This window comes from Elephantulus edwardii, unplaced genomic scaffold (assembly GCF_000299155.1).
Source record: "Elephantulus edwardii isolate Elephantulus edwardi_28Jun2011 unplaced genomic scaffold, EleEdw1.0 scaffold00003, whole genome shotgun sequence".
In the NCBI taxonomy this organism is placed as follows: Eukaryota; Metazoa; Chordata; class Mammalia; order Macroscelidea; family Macroscelididae; genus Elephantulus; species Elephantulus edwardii.
The window spans coordinates 20872012-20891412 of NW_006399753.1; the positions used below are offsets into that span (position 1 = coordinate 20872012).

General features: G+C 39.1%; 1 protein-coding gene across 1 annotated transcript in view; it reads right to left on the bottom strand.

The window, feature by feature from the left end:
• The window catches only part of COL14A1 (collagen, type XIV, alpha 1), a 226996-nt gene that overhangs the window by 194209 nt on the left and 13386 nt on the right, over positions 1-19401 (bottom strand). The window contains exons 2-4 of the mRNA XM_006879473.1: positions 17540-17656; positions 10445-10588; positions 7809-7898 (exon numbers count right to left, since the gene is read on the bottom strand). Of these exons, the coding sequence (XP_006879535.1) occupies positions 7809-7898; positions 10445-10588; positions 17540-17656 (351 nt within the window). The remainder of the gene's footprint in view (positions 1-7808; positions 7899-10444; positions 10589-17539; positions 17657-19401) is intronic.

Sequence of the window (19401 nt, forward strand, 5' to 3'; positions counted from 1 at the left end):
TTCTTTCTTTCTTTCTTTCTTTCTTTCTTTCTTTTTCTTTTCTTTTTATTTCTTTTAATGAACATTTACAGAGATTTTCCCATTCATTCATTGTTGCATTTTTCTCCCTGCCCACCCCTCTCCACTCCCTGTTTGCTCTTCTCTTTGAAAAGTAAAAGAAATCTTTCTTGCTTTCTCGACTGCTGCTTCCAGGGTTATGCATTGTGCAGGTGCTAAGTCACTTGCCCAACATCCCCCACTAAGGTGAACTGGAACTCAAATCCAGAACTGACTCCAAAGCTCAGTCTCCAAAATTTGAATCACTTTGTTACTACACTAGCTCCCTCCTCCAAGGAATAGAAGGGGGAAGGGGGCGCACACAAGGAAGGGGAAGAGCCAGCCACATCTTGCAATTAAAGACAGCATGGAATCAACGTCATAGTCACTTATCCTGCATTCAAGCCAGGATGAATAAAACCACAACAACCTGCAGGCATGTGATGACCCATCTCTGCACGACAGCCAAAAGAACGCTTCAGCTGTCACAGTGAGTCCGACATTTCAGCAGTTAACTGACAAGCCTGTAAAAACCACACTCATCACCTCTCTCCTCTGCTCATAACCATCAGGGTCTGGGGAAGACACGAGAGCTGTCTTCACTTATTAAAGAGCTTTAACACAGAAGGGGGATTATGAGTGTTCAGTGTGCCCACAGGGACCAGAAGGTGGGAGGGTGAACATGGAGACAGATCTCAACTCAAGTCAAGAAGGATTTTTCTACTCAACAGGATATTTAGAGACTAGTACCTGGGGAAGAAATAAGACTTCTTGTCTCTGAAAGTATATACTGGCAACCATTGATGGTTGAATTTAGTGGGTTTGACCCCAGAGACTACAAGAATGCCTTGAAATTCTGAAGTTTATGATTTCTTTTCTTCACCCTCCACTTGTCAAACTAAGCCTGAATGATTCACTGTGCTTTTTAAAGCCCTCTATAAATCAGTTACATTCACCTGCCAATATCGGTGCCTCGCTTCTCAGTACAAATCAATTACTCATCCTTTTTCCAACAACACTAGCATCTCTGAGATTCCTATCTGCTTCTTGTTCCTCCACTCATCTCATGAAAGTTTTATTAGAGTAATAGGCTAAGAGTTAGGTTACTAACCAAAAGATCATCAGTTCAAAGCCACCAGCAATTTCTCAGGAGAAAGAGGCAGATGAGATAGTATGTTCCTGCAAAGACTTACAGCCTCTGAAACCCTGTTACACCTGAGGTTCCTTTTGCTGTGCAGCATGAGCTGTGACCGACCTCCTCCGACTTGTTGGAGACCCTACAGTCACACAATGGAGTCCCTAGTCCATGGGGCCTCGGATGGACACTTCCTTATCTCTTGGGCATAAATTGTCTCTGTCCTACCAAAGCCCAGAGAAGTGGTCTATGACCAAGATTTGCTAGCCCCCAGATAAAAGGGAGCTCTGGTGGTTTAGTGGTAAGGAATTGTACTGTCAACACAAGGGTATGCAGTTTGAATCCAATAGCTGTCCCACAGGAGAGAGGGAAAATCTCATTCCGTGAAGTTACTGCCTCTGAAAACCCACTGGAGGGTCTGCTATGTGTTAGTTCCCAATCAATGGTAGACAACAACAACAACCTCTACTTAGAGGGAATTTTGCTCAACTCCAGAAGCCACTCTGTATCTCAATCACATTTCTCCAGCTTACATTAATTTGTAGTACTGCAGACGCTGAGTGTATATCTACTATGATTATCCGAGCTAATTTTCTGCAAAATGCATCAACTGACTCTGCTATTCCAATGAATCACTAATAGATGATGACATTTTGCAACTTGTAAGAAACAGCTGCTCAATTTGACAGTATCAGTGAACCCTGAGTATAGAGACAAGATTGTAGAAAAGCCTTAAACAAGAAGGAAGGTATCAATCAGGCAACTAGGGTAAACAGACTGATAAATTGTATAGCAGTGATCATTGCTGTATTACAATGGGCATAAGAAAATGATTGTGTTCTTTTAAAAAGACAACCATCAGAAAGCTAAATTTTTTTATTAAATTTTTTTTTTTATCAAAACCCTCACTGCTGTCCAGTCAATTCTGACCTTCCACGACGTCAATCTTAACAGGCAGAAACTGCCTATTTGTCTCCCAGAGAGCGACTGGCGGTGGTCCACCTTTTACTTATTGTTAGCTGTTTCTGAGTCCATGGCAGATAACAACTGGTGACACAGCCCACAAGACAAGAAAACCCAAATGGTATTCAACTACCATCATTACTGATGACTTTGATCAAATAGTCAATGGACGAGCCCTGCTCAAAAGTGGAAACATGAAGAACAGATTTTAAATCCTCATCAAAATCCTCCATAAATTCTAGACTTTATGGAGTCATGTAGGCTGGATAAACAATGAAAATGATTGCCCTGAAGTAATCTTTAGACTTTAAATTAAAAAAAAATGTGTCCGGAAGTCTTCTTAAAACCGAACACTAGTTTAGCTTAAGTAGTTAAAAAAAACAAAAAACAAAAAAACCCCCCGCAAAACCAAAAAACACACACCAAATAACAAAGCCTCCTTTAAGAATCATGCTCTTCTACTTTTTTAAAATTAATTTTAATGAAAGGTTACAGAGACTTAGGGTTTCCATTCATTCATTGTTGCACTTTTCTCCCTGCCTACCCCCTCCCCTCCGAGTTCGCTCTTCTCTTTGAAAAGTATAAGAAAAATTATTTCATTATTATACAATCCCTCCCTCCAAGTCCACTCCACGGTGAAGCCTTCATTCTGGACTCTAGTCACGACAATAATACTTAATCATATATGCCTTTTAAATAGTTCTCTCCCTCATCTGTTTCAATGAAGTATTCATTATTTATCCCATCTTTCTCAGTCTTCCCTCAACCCTGATGTCAGTCCTGTTTTACAACAGTGGCCTTATGCAATATTTGTCCTTTAGTGACTGAGATATTTCACTCAGCATAATGTCCTCCAGGGTCACCCATTTTGAATACTATTTCATGAGTTTCTTGTTTTTCAATGCAACATAGTATTCCATTGTGTGAATATACCACAGTTTCACTATCCATTCATTTGTTGATGGGCACTTGGGTTGTTTCCAACTCTTTGCTATTGTGAACAAAGCTGCAATAAACATGGGTGTGCATATATCTGCTTGGGTGGTGGTTATGGTTTCTTTAGGGTATATTTCCGGTAGTGGAAATGCTGGGTCAAACAGTATTTCTATTTGCAACTTTTTTGAGAAAGTTCCATACCGCCTTCCACAGTGGTTGCACCGTTTTACACTCCCAACAATGGTGAATAAGGGTTCCAGTTTCTCCACAACCTCGCCAGCATTTGATGTTTGCCATTCTGTTAAATTTTGCTATTCTTACCGGGGTGAGATGACACCTCATGGTAGAATCATGCTCTTTTAAGAACTGGCTATGTGGGATTGAAGTGACAACAGCAGCTTGAAAGAGTAGATGAGAACCTTAAACAACAAATGTTGTCTGAAAAGATAAAATAATAAATATTTTGGTCTTTATGGGTTATATGGTCTCTGTTGCAACTATTCAGCTCTTGTGTTGTGGGAAAGCAGCCATGGACAATAAATAAAGGAATGAGGGTGGCTCTGTCCCAATAAAACCTTATTTTAAGAAAAAAGAGCAGACTTAACTTGCCATGGGCCAAAGTTTGCTGACTCCTAGAAAGAATAACCAAAGTTCATTCCATTTTTTCCTCCAGTAAATGAGATTATGAGGACCTTCCTCTTATCTTCTCACAACAGAAAATGATTTTTAAAAAATCAACTTTAAAAAATAATACCACAAAGAGTCAGTCATCTAAACAGAAAATATCATTAACAGAGGGGGAAAGAAAACGGAAAGGTATTTTTCCCTATCTGTTTCATAATCTTTTTCAATCAGGCTGCATTTTTGTACAAAACACCAAAAGAATAACTGGAGAAAGCTGTTTGGACAACAAAGGAGAAAGAGCCCTTAAATGCAAATGTGCTATTTTACTCAAAGGCAAATACCATCATTGTCTAAGAGTTTATTTTGGAATATTGAAGAAACATGTACAGATTGAAAACAAGTAACTGTTTCATGTGCAGCAACTTCTATTAAAGATCTCAGTTCTTTGCATTTCAACTAAAATTTCAAAATATGTGAACTATGTCTGATTGTATCTTAGCCACTATCAATGCAGACTCTTGTACAAATAAATTGTAAGGCTACTGGGAAAACAAAGAAGAGCATAGTTCAGTGGGAATCACAAACCACTATGTCCTGAGAGAAGGTTTATAGCGAAGAGTTACATACAGAACGAGATGAGGAAGGCTTTCCTGTCTCCAATGGACCAATGATAATAGATTTCCATGCTTGTGTTGCTTTTAGGTGCCGTCCAGTAGAATACTACTCAAGGCAACCCTATGAACAACAGATCTGAATCTCGCTTTTTGCCTCCACCATCCTCACAATTTCTGTCATGCTCAAGACCATAGTGGTTGAGGGAAGACTGTTACATTTCAAAATCCAGTAGCATATTCTTTACAAGATTGTTCATCTTGAAACTGACAATACAAACAAGAGCACCTTAAAAGAGAAGATTTATACAATTATAGAACAATCAATATATTATTAACTCTTAAACAAAATTAAAGATCCCTGGTGGTACTGGAATAAAGCACTTGAAAGCTAACCATAAGGTTGACAGTTCAAACCCATCAGTTGCTCAGCAGAAGACTTGGCAGTCCACGTCTGTAAGTACTTACAGGCTTGAAACACTATTAGGCAGTTCCACAGACTCCCAAAAAAACAGATAGACAGATACATCCTGGGCAAAGTACAGCCACAGTGCTCCTTGGAGGAAAGCATGACAGAAGTTCACCTTACATACTTTGAGCATGTTGTTAGGAGAGGCTATTCCTTGAAGAAGGACATCATGCTTGGAAAGGTGGAAGGTCAGCGAAAGAGAGGAAGACCTTAAACAAGATGGACTGACACAGTAACTGCTGCAGTGGGCTTGAGTAGGTCAGAAATGATGAGAATGGCACAGGATAGGACAGGGTTCAGATCTATTGTTCAGAGAGTCACTAGGAGTCATACTTGACTCAACAGCTCCCAACAATGGTGTCCTACAGGCTGCCTATGAGATTTACCAACTTGAACAGCAATGGATTTGGACTTGGGTATTTTTAAATAAAGCTGGTAACTGTAAGGCAAATATGTTGTTGTTGTTGTTATGTGCCATCGAGTCACAGGAGACTCATAGCGACCCTATGAAGGAGAGTCTTCAACATTTGTGTGTCTCTCATCCTCTCTCCAGAAGGCAAATATAGAATTAATAAAAATAGGAAGAGTCACGATAAATAACATTTAAATCCACTAGAAAAATGTAGGCATTCTCATACACTATATAACTAGTGTACAAGTATTTAAAATAAAATTATCAAGGTTACTAAGGAAAAAAATGAACAAATCACACATCAGAGGAATTAAAAAGCACGTTTTTCTCAAGGACACATGGAATGGTTTTAAAAACTGACCACATTAAAGCAATAAAATAAGTCTCAGTAAATTTCAAAGACTCTTCAACATAACATTATTTTAACCACAGTGCAATTAATTTAGACACCAATCACAAATTAATTTCTTTTTAATTCCCCCATATGTTTAGAAATTAAACAGCATATTTCTAAGCACAGGAAATCTCAAGGCTATGAACATCTGATTTACATACTTACAAACTGTAGTTCAACTTGATAGCACCTAACAACAAGAACTTGCAGTTATAAACCATCTCAATAAGACACTGTGTTAAATATTCAAGGCACAAACAATGGTTCTAATAGCAAACAGATAGCACTTTACAATGTGCACCAAACTGTTACCATTAGTTAGGAGTTCTGAGCCCTCGGGGACATGTTGCTGCTGTTGTTATGTGCCCACTATGACTCATCATAATGACCCTAAGAACAATAGTTCTGCACCTTGTCCTATTCTGAGCCACTCTCGCTGCATACTGCCTAAGTTATGAAGCTGCAAAGGGAAAGGTTGGCAGTTCGAAACCACCAGCTGCTCTGAGGGAGAAAAACCCAGTGTTCTATAAAGACTTACAGCCTTGGAAACCCATTAAAAGGCCAGCTGGAAGGGATTCAATGGCAACAGACTGGATTTTAGATAGGATCTTTTTTTAAAAAAAAAAAAAAAAAACAAGCACAGCATCACCGTTGCAGTTAGAAATTGGCAGCCTGGAAAGGGAAAGGAACAGGTAGGGAGTAGATGTGTCGTTAAAAAAAAATAAAGGTACTCCTTATACTGGGGTCCCTGGAGGAACTTGGTCCATTTCAACCCAATAGGAATCAGAAGATCAAAAGCGATTTGGGATGGCCAGAACCATCAGGAGCAGAGGGAGGAGGAAGGTCCAGGGGGTGGGGGGAGTGTTTGACAACTGGGGTGAAGGCATTGCCCTCCCCCTGCTGGGATCCCTCCAGCCTGCAGCCCAAGGGCTTGCCCTCCAGGGAGATGACAGCACTGCCCCTCAGTGTCTCTGCCAGAGTGCAGCGGTCCCTGCCCTCCTCACAGCAGTTTGCTTGTAATTCGGGCTTGATCCCTGTCAGCTTCTTCTCGATGGCATCCTCGGAGCTAGCACAGATCATTTTGCTCTTAAGGGGAGCACACTCAGGGGCCCAAAAGATAAACACCAGGTCCTCCTTCTTGCTCTCCTTGGTCTCATAAGCTGCATCATACAGGGTGCAGCGGCAGTCTTTGTCCGGCAGCATCTTGACAAGCCACTTACTTACCACCAAGCCACCAGAGCTTCCTCCTCTTAAACCTAGCACAAGCAATTGACTGACTTCCTTATCAATATGTTAAAATCACTGTTAAAATAAAATTTTATTTTAAAAATCCTACCATATATAGCTAACAATGGTAGAAATAATTTTAAAATATTTAAGTCAATTTGGTAGGGTCTAAAAAACTGCAAAGTTTACAAATGTCTAAATCCTACAATTCTACTTTAGACATACGATTTTTTTTTAATTCTAAAAACACTCCAATTCATTTCTGAAGAGTCAGAACAAACACACAGTTGACCCTCCATTGGATTTCCTGAGCTGGTACAGCAGGAGACTGCCTATCTTTCCACTGTGGAGCCACTGATGGGTCTGCACTGCCAGAGAAATGTGGCCTTTGGGTTTACAGCACTGCTCCCGACAGACTATGTCACCAAAGCAACTCTTACATTCTCATCAACAGAGGATTAGTTAATAAACCATGGGAGTCTAAGCCACAGAATACCATACAGTCATTGAAAGGAATGAGGTAGGCTAACAATGATAGCTAATATTATTAAGTAATAAGCAGTACTATAAGCATTTCATATATATCAACACATGTAATCCCAGGGTGAATCATTATCTACATTTTACAGATGAAGGAATAGAAACACAGATATTAGATAATAAGTAAATCATTCAGATTTAAAAATGACAACGCTATCTATCTTTGAATTCAGGCGGACACAAGGGAGAACTTACACAATTTACCATTAAGCCATCACACCTCCTGAATGTCATGGTTAGACTTTTATGTGAAATACCATGGACAGGCTGTGCATAAATGTCTGTACACTCACAGAAAAGTGATAGAGCTGAGGCTAAAGTGTTGATGGTCATTACGTAGGAATGAAAAGAAGAATGTTCATCAGATCTGAGCTCTACTGTTGGATGGAAGAACACGTTTATGTGCACTTCCAGTGCCATTAATACAGCAAAACCCCCAAATAATCAAAACAACATCTGACCTTCTTCTGGTGAGGATGGTTTTGTCCCGTTTACTTTGTTCGTAACCTTGACCCTGGGTTTCGGTTCCTTCCTCTTCTCCAAATCCTTAACTGAAAGAGAACAGTAGAAATACATCAATGTGTTGTATTAAAGTCTACAAGAAAATATACAATGAGTTTGTGGTAAAACCTCGAAAACTCTTGAGTATCAAAAAGAGATCTGCTCCAGGGTAGAGCTTCTTTCCCAAAAATTAGAACTGATGTTTTATTTTGTTATTCAAACTTGTCTTGTGGTGATATGGAGAACATGGGAGAACTGCGCCAGCTGAGTTCTTAGCCAGATGGATACGGATTGAATTCTTCATAATGGCTGCAAATTGAATAATCACCTTCCTAAATGAGAGAGCTGTGACCAGGAGGATAAGTAGTTAAATCATATGCCACAAAAGTAGAGTTAGCACAGAAGCCAGGTCATATCTAGATCTCTGTGATGCAGCCCCTGAGTTTGGCCTACTCTGCACAGAGATGTCAGTTTTGAATGGCTTCCTTTCACTCTACTCTACCTGGAATGGAAAGTGGAAAGGCAAGCCATCCTCCTCAAGCAAAGGACTAGCTCAGGTACAAAGAGACTATCATGAGCAAAGTAGCATTAATTGAGATAATACTATGCAACATCATGCTCTGAATTGATCTGCACAATAATTGGTACATTTTTCACCCATATTTCAGCTGAGGAGACTGAGGCTGGAAGAAGCTGAGTTGCTAGGCCACATGGGTGGCTGATTTGGAATCATATGTGTAGGAGATAAAATACATTTGCCACCTTTTTTAGTAATAAAAGTGCTTACTTCTCAAAAAATTTTTAAAGAGGAAAAAGGCATGAACTTTAAAAAAAGGCTAAGTTTTAGCAAATGCTATGGCAGAAAAAAAATCTTCAAAATACAGATATTCTTTCTCACGCTTCCCTGTGTGTCTGAAAAGGACTCATAAAAACAGCCTCACACACACAAACCCACACATACACCTCCCCCAAAACAAAACCCAGCCTCAAAAAATAAATGAATGAAATATAACGTACATGAAATACTACAGGGAAATGTACATGCATGAAACACAATGTGTATGAATGATAAAAATATTAATTTGGAAAAATATGAACTCATGACAATTCCAAGCCTTTACACCGGTTGCACACTTAGAGGGAAGGTCATTTCCCTCGATCTGACTGTGAATGCTTCTGAGGGAGAACAGCCCACGCTGCATCTGCCAGGCAAATACGTAACAGAAATGCAAGCTGGGAAAAGAGGCCATCCAAGCAAAGCCGGCTTCATTTCATTCTTACATAACCAATCCCTCTGTCCTGCTAATGAAAACAACTTAACAGCTATAAAAATTTAAAATGCTTACTTATAATTTATTCAACTAAACATTTAGACTGTTTCACTAAGAGTATTTCAGCAGCTCAAGGAAACAGAAGATAACTACATTTTCTTTTGAAATCCCTTAAGTAAGTAGCTGCTGTGAAAGTTCTTTATTGTGTTTCTTCATAGACCCAATCAGTGGAATCTTCTACATGATCCATCATGATATCTCAGATAAAAGTAAAGTGATTCACTATCCTTTTCAGGGCTTCTAGCAAATCTCCCCCACCCCGCAAATAAAGGTTCTTTAATTCACCCATGGGGAAATATTGGAAGCCACATATTTAAGTGTGATGCCAACAGCATCAGACAAGAAGGCTTGTGTGTCCTGAAAACAACATAAAGACCACTTCCAGAGCTTCCAGACATCGTGGGCTGCAAATGCCCATAACAATTAAAACATCTGGATGCCTTGCTCATAGCTGGATTTGCCAAATCTGTTTATATAGAAATTTTAGCAATGAAGCCTTTGAGATTTTTGAAAATCATATTGAGGGTTAGTTTTAGAGGTAATCTCTTTAAAAGCTACAGCCTAAAACAAACAAAAAAAACCACACCAACCCTACCTGAAATTTTATCTAGAATGTACATACATACATGTGTGTGTGTGTATATATATATATACATATAATCAATGTAGATGTATAAATAGATGCATAACATACATCAGATGAAAGGGTGACATAGGGATGTAAATGAAATAAAATTGGTCATGAGTGGTTAAAGGTTAAAGCTGGTTGCAGGTGGGTTTCATTATACTATTCCATTTATATTTTCATTTGATTTCACACTTCCAAAGTAATACTATTATTTTGTTTTTTTAAAAGATCTCTATTATAACAATGAGGAAACACAGACATTGGAGTAGGATATGTCATACTTTTTGGCATGTAGGAGATACGAAAGTAAACAGAAAATTTCTGTCACTAGATGGTAAGATCCCAGGGTCAGGGCTCCACACTCTTCAGACCAATGACACTGGACTACCATGTTTTATACAAATAACATGTGGGTATGTTATAGGTCTTTCCCCCAAATATTCTATGTGTATTGTATGAGCCTCATATGCACATCTGCTGTGTACTTGGTTGGATTATATGTGAAAATATGCTAAATGTCTCTTGTGTTCTTCCAGTTATAAGACTTTACAGTGTAAGTCCCTGAACCTATAGGTCACAGAATCAAGCTCAAGGATGAGATTGAATCCTCCAATGGCACACGCAGATAAATACATACTTCGGAATTGGCCTTGGGCTGGCTTGCTTTCCTTGTCTTTATTGTAAGCGATAAGTTGAACCGTGTAATTCTGATCTGGCATAAGACCTTGAATAATTGCTTTAGTTGCAGTGTTCTGGAGATTCAACTGGCTAGTTTTTCCACCTACAGGAAAACAGAACAAGAAGAAAATAAAATTCCATGCAATTAGGTTAACAGTGGAGAGCAAGTAAACTGTTTAAGCCTTAATGAGGATTTTTTTCCAAGGTGAACCCTTTCTCAATGACATACGATGCAGGCATGCGCAACACATGAACTGTACCATGATTCTCATGCTTGTTTTCAGTTGTACCCTCTGTAACAGACAACCTCACCAGCTGTCTCAGTCAGACAGCACACAGTCATGAGACTCTTTCATCCTCACACACTATTGCTCTATGAAATAAGAAAGGCTGTAATACAGTAGGAGCCAGGAAGAGTGGCAAGGTCCCAGGAGCAGATATAATAAAAGATACCTACTTAAAAGCAAAGCTAGAGGAGAGAGGGAGCAGACTGCATCTAATTATCCACACTGAACGCTTTCCAAAGCCTCTCAGCAGTGACTCAGAGGATCCTTGAATTCTGAGCCATTTAAACACTTTGAATCTGACCACACTGGCTCAGATGCTGAAGGAACCACTCAGAGTCTGGCTGCCTGAAAGGAAGCTTCAAAAACTCAACCACACTGCAGTTGAGTCGGAACCAACTCATAGCTAACCCTCCAGAGGGTTTTCAGAGACAGTAAATCATTAGGGAGGAGTTTGCCCAGCTTTGTCCTGTGGAGGCCCTGGTGGATTTGAACTGCCGGAGAGGAACCACCTTTGGATGTAACATACTACCATCTACACCACCAGTCAAAGCTCAGTTCATGAAAAGGCTTTCCTCCACCTAATCAGGCAACTAGCTAAGGCTTCCCTATAAATTCAGCTGCTTAAACACTCAACTTTTGTACAAAATTCAAAATCTATCTCTTTTATTTTGTTTCTGTGTCAGAGCAAGGGAAATTAAATTTAAAACTTCTGTCTTTTCAATTGTGGATGTTGCTTTTATGTGCTATTGAATCAAAACTGACTCATAGCTGACCCTCCAGTGGATTTTCAGAGGCTGTAAATTGCATAGGAGGAGACTGCTCATCTTTCTCCCACAGAACAGCTGGTGGATTAGAAATGCCTGTGTGTGTGGGTTGACACGAATCCTTAACCACCAGGCAACCAAAGGTAGTTAGTAGTACAAGTAGTCTGATATCTGCTGAACTAATAAAACACAGTACAAAGACTGTCATATATTTTAATCAGACTCTAATAAAATAAATGAGCTTTAATCTGAAATTTGATGCTGCTGTTCTATCACCCATCCTGTTAGCTACTTCAAGGCAAAGTCAAGCCTTTCTCTTGCCAAAATCTGTTTCCTTTGATGCATGTGTTCCAAAATATTAAATCTCATTTCACAAACTTCTCCCATTTAAAATTTACCTACCATTAAGCACACCAAATAAATTTTTCATAATCTGGTATTTCTAGAAGTATGATTCATTGGGGAGGGGAGAGAATTCCTTAAAAAGCTTTGTCTATCAGAACATCTCTCAGAAAAGCACAAAGCCTATTATTTTGCTGGAAGCTTTGAGAATGCTGCAATAAAAAAGCTTTGAACTCTGGGTAAATCAGCATTGCTCATATTTATTTGACCATTAAGCCATTTGGTTGCAACACAACTATGTGCATATTGCAGAATTCCATGGAATACGCTTTGAGAAGGGATGGCATAAACAATGGTCAAGCCGTATTTCACAGCACTAACGTCTATAAACCATGTGTGACTTGAAGTACTTCTAGCTCTTTCATTTCCTCTGTTTGATCATGTAGGAATCAATGTTTTAAGAATATGTGATCTCTTAGAGTTGGAAACAAGCAATTCTCCAGAAATCATTTGCTCTCGCTCCCAATTTTTATTTATGCTTTTAAGCAAGAGCTGCAAGTATGCTTTAGGCCTGAATTGTTATAAAGGGAATTCAAGACTTGAGTCAATGCCTGGCTCAGCTGCCTCCTGTGTCACTTTCAAAATTCTCTAATTCCTCAATGATTTCTGTGTGGCATATTTAATAGTTTGGGGTTATCAGTAACTTGTCAGGAAATGTTAAACTGCTGACCAGAAAAAATCTGAACCTACAAAATGAGATGTGAGGAATTTTGAAAGAGGCCACCAATTAATACACTGTGTTTTGACCTTTAGAGTTATGTAGATATTGAAGAATCTTTTCCATTTAAATAGTCCAAGGTGATTTATTTTGTAGAACAATTTCTATCTTGAAAAGTAATTTCTAAACAGCACCATCCCTTGGAATGAAAAATCTGGACCAGGATGAAGAAATTAATATCGTCGTCCATCAGCGAGTCAGTTCTGTGGACCAACTGCCAGAGAAGTTGGCATCTGGTATTGTTCAACCCAGAAGTCACTTAATACCTTTATGGGTAATATTTGTAATCAAAGAAGGTGTGTATTTATTTTGAGTCACTGAGCAATAAGCCAGCTTTAAGGTCTGCAGTCCACTGTGGGGTAAGTTGGCTGCATTTATGAACAACAGAGCAAGAATCTGTCCCTTTCAATGAGTTAAGAAAAGTTCTCCAACAGAGGGAGCTCTGGTGGCCTAGTGGCAAGAAGCTGCGCTGCAATCCCAGAAGTATTGGTTCGAATCCACCAGATGCTCTGCTGGAGAAGGAGGGGCAATCTCCTCCTGTACCAGTCAGATCCGATTTGACGGTACACACACACAAAAATAAATAAAATTAAAATTCTTTTAAAAAAGTTCTCTAATAGAAAAAACTCTGGATTCATCTTTATTACAAATAGAGAAAAAAAAGAATTATTATATTTATAGAATTATTATATTCATATACCTACATATCCACTTCCTAAACTACATGCCGCTGGAAACTCTATGAACTTTGAGAAATGACAATAGACATAAAAAGGCTTCAGGTCTTTTGTTCATAGGATTGCTATCAACAACGACATATACAATATACAAACACAGGAAGTTCCCCAAGTTATGACCATTTGACTTAAGAACAATTGTATCTGCCTTTCAATGTCATGTAAATTTTCCCTCACTATGAAGCAAATGAATAAATTACCCAAGTTAAACAAAAATCTTCATCACAATTACCTTGACTTGCTGTGCACTCCGCTTTTAAAGCAATGCTAAGACTTTGGACATTTTCTTGCACCAACTCAAAACATCAAACCCATTTCTACAAAGTCAGTTCCACCTCATAGCTATCTTCCATCAGGTTTCCAAGGCAATAAGTCTTTATGGAAGGAAAACAGCCCATCTTTCTCCCATGGGGTGGTTAAAGATTTAAAGACAGGGGAAGGCATCTCATTTCATAACCCAGAGACTGCTGGAGATGGCTTATGTGCAATTACTAATTAAACGACAGTACAATGTGAAAATTTATCAATGGAACAGAACAAATGAAAACTGAGAGCCTGGCTAGGGAGTATCTGTATAGCTGTCAAGGGTAAGTTTTACTGAGCCCTTACTATATGGTTGTTGTTGTTAGTGCCGTTTGCGACTCATAGCAACCCTATGCACAACAGCCCTAAACCCTGCTCTATCCTGCGCCAACCGCACTGCCCCTGACACACCCATCCCGATTACCCCAGTCACCGAATCAATCCATCTCATAGAGGGTCTCCCCTTCCTGCGCTGTCCCTCCATCCTCCCAAGCATGATGTCCCTCTCCAAGGACATGTCCCTCCTGGCAAAATGTCCAAAGTATGTCAGATGAAGCCCCAGAATCCTTGCCTCCAAGGAGTAGCTTGGTTTAATCCTCTCCAAGATGAATCTGTTTGTTTTCCTGGCAGTCCATGGTACATTCAGTACTCTTCTCCAGCACCACAGCTCAAAGGCATCCACTCTCCTTTTGTCCTCCCTAGTCATTGTCCAACTCTCTGATGTATAACAAGCGATTGCAAAGACCATGGCCTGTATCAGGCACACCTTAGTCTCCAGAGAGACACTGTTGCTCCTGAGTACTTTAGAGAGGTCCCTAACAGCAGACTTTCCCATCGCGATACACTTTTTGATTTCCTGACTGCTGGTGCGAAGAGTGTTGACTGTGGAGCCGAGCAAAATGAAGCTGTGAACACTCTCAATCTCTTCGTCATCCATCCTGATGCTGTCAATTGGTCCAGTGGTGAGAATCTTTGTCTTCTTGACATTGAGCCTCAGTCCATACTGAAGGCTGCAGTCCTTGACCCTTCGCAGCAAGTGCAAGCAGGGTTGTGTCATCTGCATAACGGAGATTGTTAATAGATCTTCCACCAATCCTGATGCCACAATTCTCCTCATAGAGCCCAGCCTCTCGGGTAATCTGCTCTGCACACATGTTGAAAAGGTATGGAGACAGGATGCATCCCTGGCGTACACCCTTCCCAATTCTGAACCATACAGTGTTACCCTGCTCTGTTCTGACTACTGCCTCTTGGTCCAAGTATAGGTTTCGCATTAGCACAATTAAATGTTCTGGGATTCCCATTCTTCTCAGAGTCAGCCACAGTTTTTTATGATCCACACAGTCAAACGCCTTTGCATAATCAATGAAACACAGATAGACATTCTTCTGGTATTCTCTGCTTTCAGCTAAGATCCATCTAACATCAGCAACAATATCCCTAGTACCATGACCCCTTCTAAACCCAGTCTGGACTTCCGGCAATTCTCTGCTGATGTGCTGTTCTAATCATTTTTGGATGATCTTCGGTAGAATCTTGCTTGCATGTGAAATCAATGACACTGTTCTGTAGTTTCCACACTCAGTCGGATCACCTTTCTTTGGAATAGGAACAAATATAGATCTCTTCCAGTCAGTTGGCCAAGTGGTTGTTCTCCAGATTTCTTGGCACAACTTGGTGAGCACATCCACGGCAACATCTGTTATCTGAAATACTTCAATTGGTATACCATCTATTCCTGAGGCTTTATTTTTTGCTATTTCCTTCAAAGCAGCTTGAACTTATTCCTTCATCATCATAGGCTCTTGCTCATATGTTATTTCATTAAATTCTTCTGTATCTGCCAATTGCTTTCTATACAATGACTCAGTATATTCCTTCCATCTTCTTTTAATACTTCCTGGAACATTTAATATTCTGCCCAAAGCATGCTTGATTATAGCAACTCTAGGTTTGAATTTGTTCTTCAGTTCCTTGAGCTTAAGAAATGCTGAGCGAGTTCGGCCCTTTTGATTTTCTGACTCTAGCTCCTCGCACATTTTATTGTAGTATTTTGCTTTGTCATTCCGAGCAGCCTTTTGGAATCTTCTGTTAATTCAGTTCCTCACCACCAATGCTTCTCAGATTTAAGGGGCATATGAATCACCCAGGGATCTTGTTAAGCTGAAAAAGTAGGTCAGGGGTGGTGCCTGATGGAATCCTGCTTTTGTGACCAACTCTCAGAGTGAGTGATGCTTCAGAAAGACTGTACTGCAGTAGCCACAACTCAAGGAGATGGGCAGTACTGCTGTTTCTCTCTTTTACAAAACAGGAAGCTCAGCTATGAAGACATTCAGTAGCTTCCCTAAGTCACACTGTTTGTGACAGACCAAGTTTTTAATTCAATAAGCCCAACCTTGTGGCTGTTTGTCTGTCTGTCTATCTATCTATCTATCTCTCCACCTTGTAGCTATATATATATATATACACACACATACATATATAACCTTGCAGATAGATATATAGATATAGATATAGATATAGAGAGATAGAGATAGATATACATATGTACATTTTGCAGATAGATAGATGATATAAATTAGATATAGACATAGATATATACATCTTGCAGATATATATCTATATATACATCTTGCAGTTATATATCTATATATACATCTTGCAGATATATATCTATATACACACCTTGCAGATATATATACACACACACACCTTGCAGATACATATATACACACACACATACACATATACCTTGCAGATATATATACACACACATACACACACACACCTTGAAGAGAGAGATAGAGATACCTTGTAGATAAAGAGATAGATAGATTTATAGATTTATGTGATTTCCAGGTCTTGTGGCTCTCTCTCTCTCTCTCTCTCTCTCTCTCTCTCTCTATATATATATATATATATATAGATAGAGAGAGAGAGAGAGAGAGAGAGAGCTTTTACTGAGGGTTGTGCTAGTAACCCAAAGGCCAAATCTCTCTGGTAGTTCGAATCTACCAGTATGTCCTCAGGAGACAGAGAGATGGACAATCTCCTCCTGTGCAATTTACAGCCTCAAAAAAACCCAATGGAGGGTCAGCTCTAAATCAATTATTTGAGGTCTATGAATGAGTTGAATGATTATATATACACACATACACACACACACACACACACACACACACATATGAAAGAAAAAGTCAACTCAAGTTTATTTTGTTTTCTTTTACATATTTTATCTCCATAATCAATAAGTTTGTTCAAAATTGTCTTGTCTAGCCCTAACAACTGGTGAGTTATTTCCACAATGTCTATTCAGCTGTGTATATTTAAATGGCAGTGACTGAATAATAATAATGTCCAATCACATTAACTGATCACAAGTTATTCAACCAGTCACAGCTTTTGACCATCCAGGTGTGCTGAATTTTGAAGTGTCAGAAGACCAAAAATATCTGACTTAAATCTAAAAATGAAGTGCGAATATTTGATCACTTAGAAATTCAGCTTGAGGAGAATTATGATGATACCAATAATTGCTTTTTACATTTTTAGATTCTGACTTCCTTAATTGTAGGATAAAATTTAAAAATATTATAGTAAATAAAATAATCAAAGAAATCTAATTATTTTTAAAACAATATTTTATAGACTCTATCTTTAATTACCTATATGACCACAGCAACAGTATCATGTGTGTAAGATGAGGACTGCACAAGCTAGAACAGGGCTCAGGACTGCTGTTTACAGAGTCACTGGGAGTAAGTCTCTACCCAATAGCACCTCACAGCCACAACATGCAAAAAAGTTGCTAATACTCTAGGAAACACAACAGATTGTTTTTACCGGAAGCAGGGGTCACAAGGAGCTTGTATCCACCGAATTTCCCTTTTGGAGCCTTCCATGAAATTTGCATACTGTCCTGAGATAACACATTATATCTTAGTCTTGTTGGTGGAGCCACTAAAAAGAGAGAAAAAAACAACAGTGTTTTCAAGTTTGAGACATTTACACTTCCATTGGTCACAATGAAAAGTCAAAGTAATGTAAACAAAATACATAAGATCTTGCCAGATCAAAATAGACTCTTAGATCACAGTCTCTTTAATAAAATCATAGGCTTGCAAAATAACAAAAATCAAACAAAACATTTGTTTCTTACACAGGAGATGTTTATTTGCTAAACAGTACTGCCCTATGACAAAGAACTAAGACATAGTATTAGAATGTAATACTGTAGAATGAATATTTTTACTGGTGTAAAATGTGTGAGTTTTCATGATTTACTTTTTTATTTTATGACGTCACCCCACCCCACCCCCACCCCTTAGAAAAAGACATTCTTCTTGGAGAGGTGGAAGGACAATGAAGGAGAAGAAGACCCTCAGCTAGGTGGATTTTTCACAGTGGCTACAGCAATGGGCCTGAGTGTGCTAGAGACTCCAAGGTTGGTACAGGATAGGCCAGGGTTCAGATCTGTTGTTCAGAGGATCGGCATGAGTTGTACTTCACTCAAAAGTACCTTACAACAACATTTTATGCCTTTAAATATTTTGTTCTGATGATGTGATGAGAATGTATTATGGCAATTCAATCTTCATTTTAAAATATTTAAGTATGAGTGAGTTGTCATGACATTTAGAACCAAATAAACAACAATTATGTTAGACAAACTGTGATCTACTCTTCAAGCCTAACGAACTTAAACCTGGCACAAAGACATAGCACGTGTTTATGTATCAGCCCAGATTCTTTAATCTCCTCTGACATTTTACTAAAATGGTAGCTTCATCTGTCATGTAAGTCATTCCAAGTGCAAGTACATGTTTTTGGAAAGCCTATTTAATTTGAAAATAAATAAACTTTGTGAGAAGATGATCATCACATAAAATCTAAATTAGTCAAAAACTAAAAGTTCACACCTAAACAGAAAACACACCTCCTATTACTTTTATGTTTAATCATTATTTCTCACTTTAGGAAGCAGAGTGTAAGGAAGGTAAGGAAACTAATATTCCTTAATGAATGTTGTTGTTATTGTTGTTGTTGTTGTGTGCCATTGAGTCATCTGTGACTTTTAACAACCCTATGTACAATAGCTCTGAAGCCTGCCCTGTCCTTAGCCAGTCTCACTGACTCCAACGCATCTACATTGCCCTAGTTACTGTATTAATCCATCTTATCCAGAGTCTTCCTCTCCTGTGCTGTCCCTCCATCCTTCCAAGCATGATGTCCTTCTCCAAGAACTGGTCCCTCCTGGCCACATGCCCAAAGTATGTGAGACGGAGTATAAAAATCTTTGCCTCCAGCAGAGGAAAAAAAATCTTTGCCTCCAAGGAGACAGTTACTTTCACCCTCTCCAAGACAGACCTATTTGTTCCCCTGGCCTTCTACGGTATGTTTAATATACTTCTCCAGCACCACAATGTATGTAGCATAATATGAGAACTGGACATTGTACTCATACCACACTTACCAACATAGTTAGGTTCCAAAGATCTAGTCATTATAGCAAAAGCATCATTTTGTAAGAATGGAGGGTGAGGTGAGCTATGGAGGCCTATGGCAAGAAGGTGCACTGCAATCCCAGAAGTGCATGGTTCGAATCCACCAGATGTTCTGCTGGAGAAGGAGGGACCATCTCCTCCTGTACCAGTCAGATCTGATTTGAGAGTATACACACACACACACACACACAAAATAGAGAG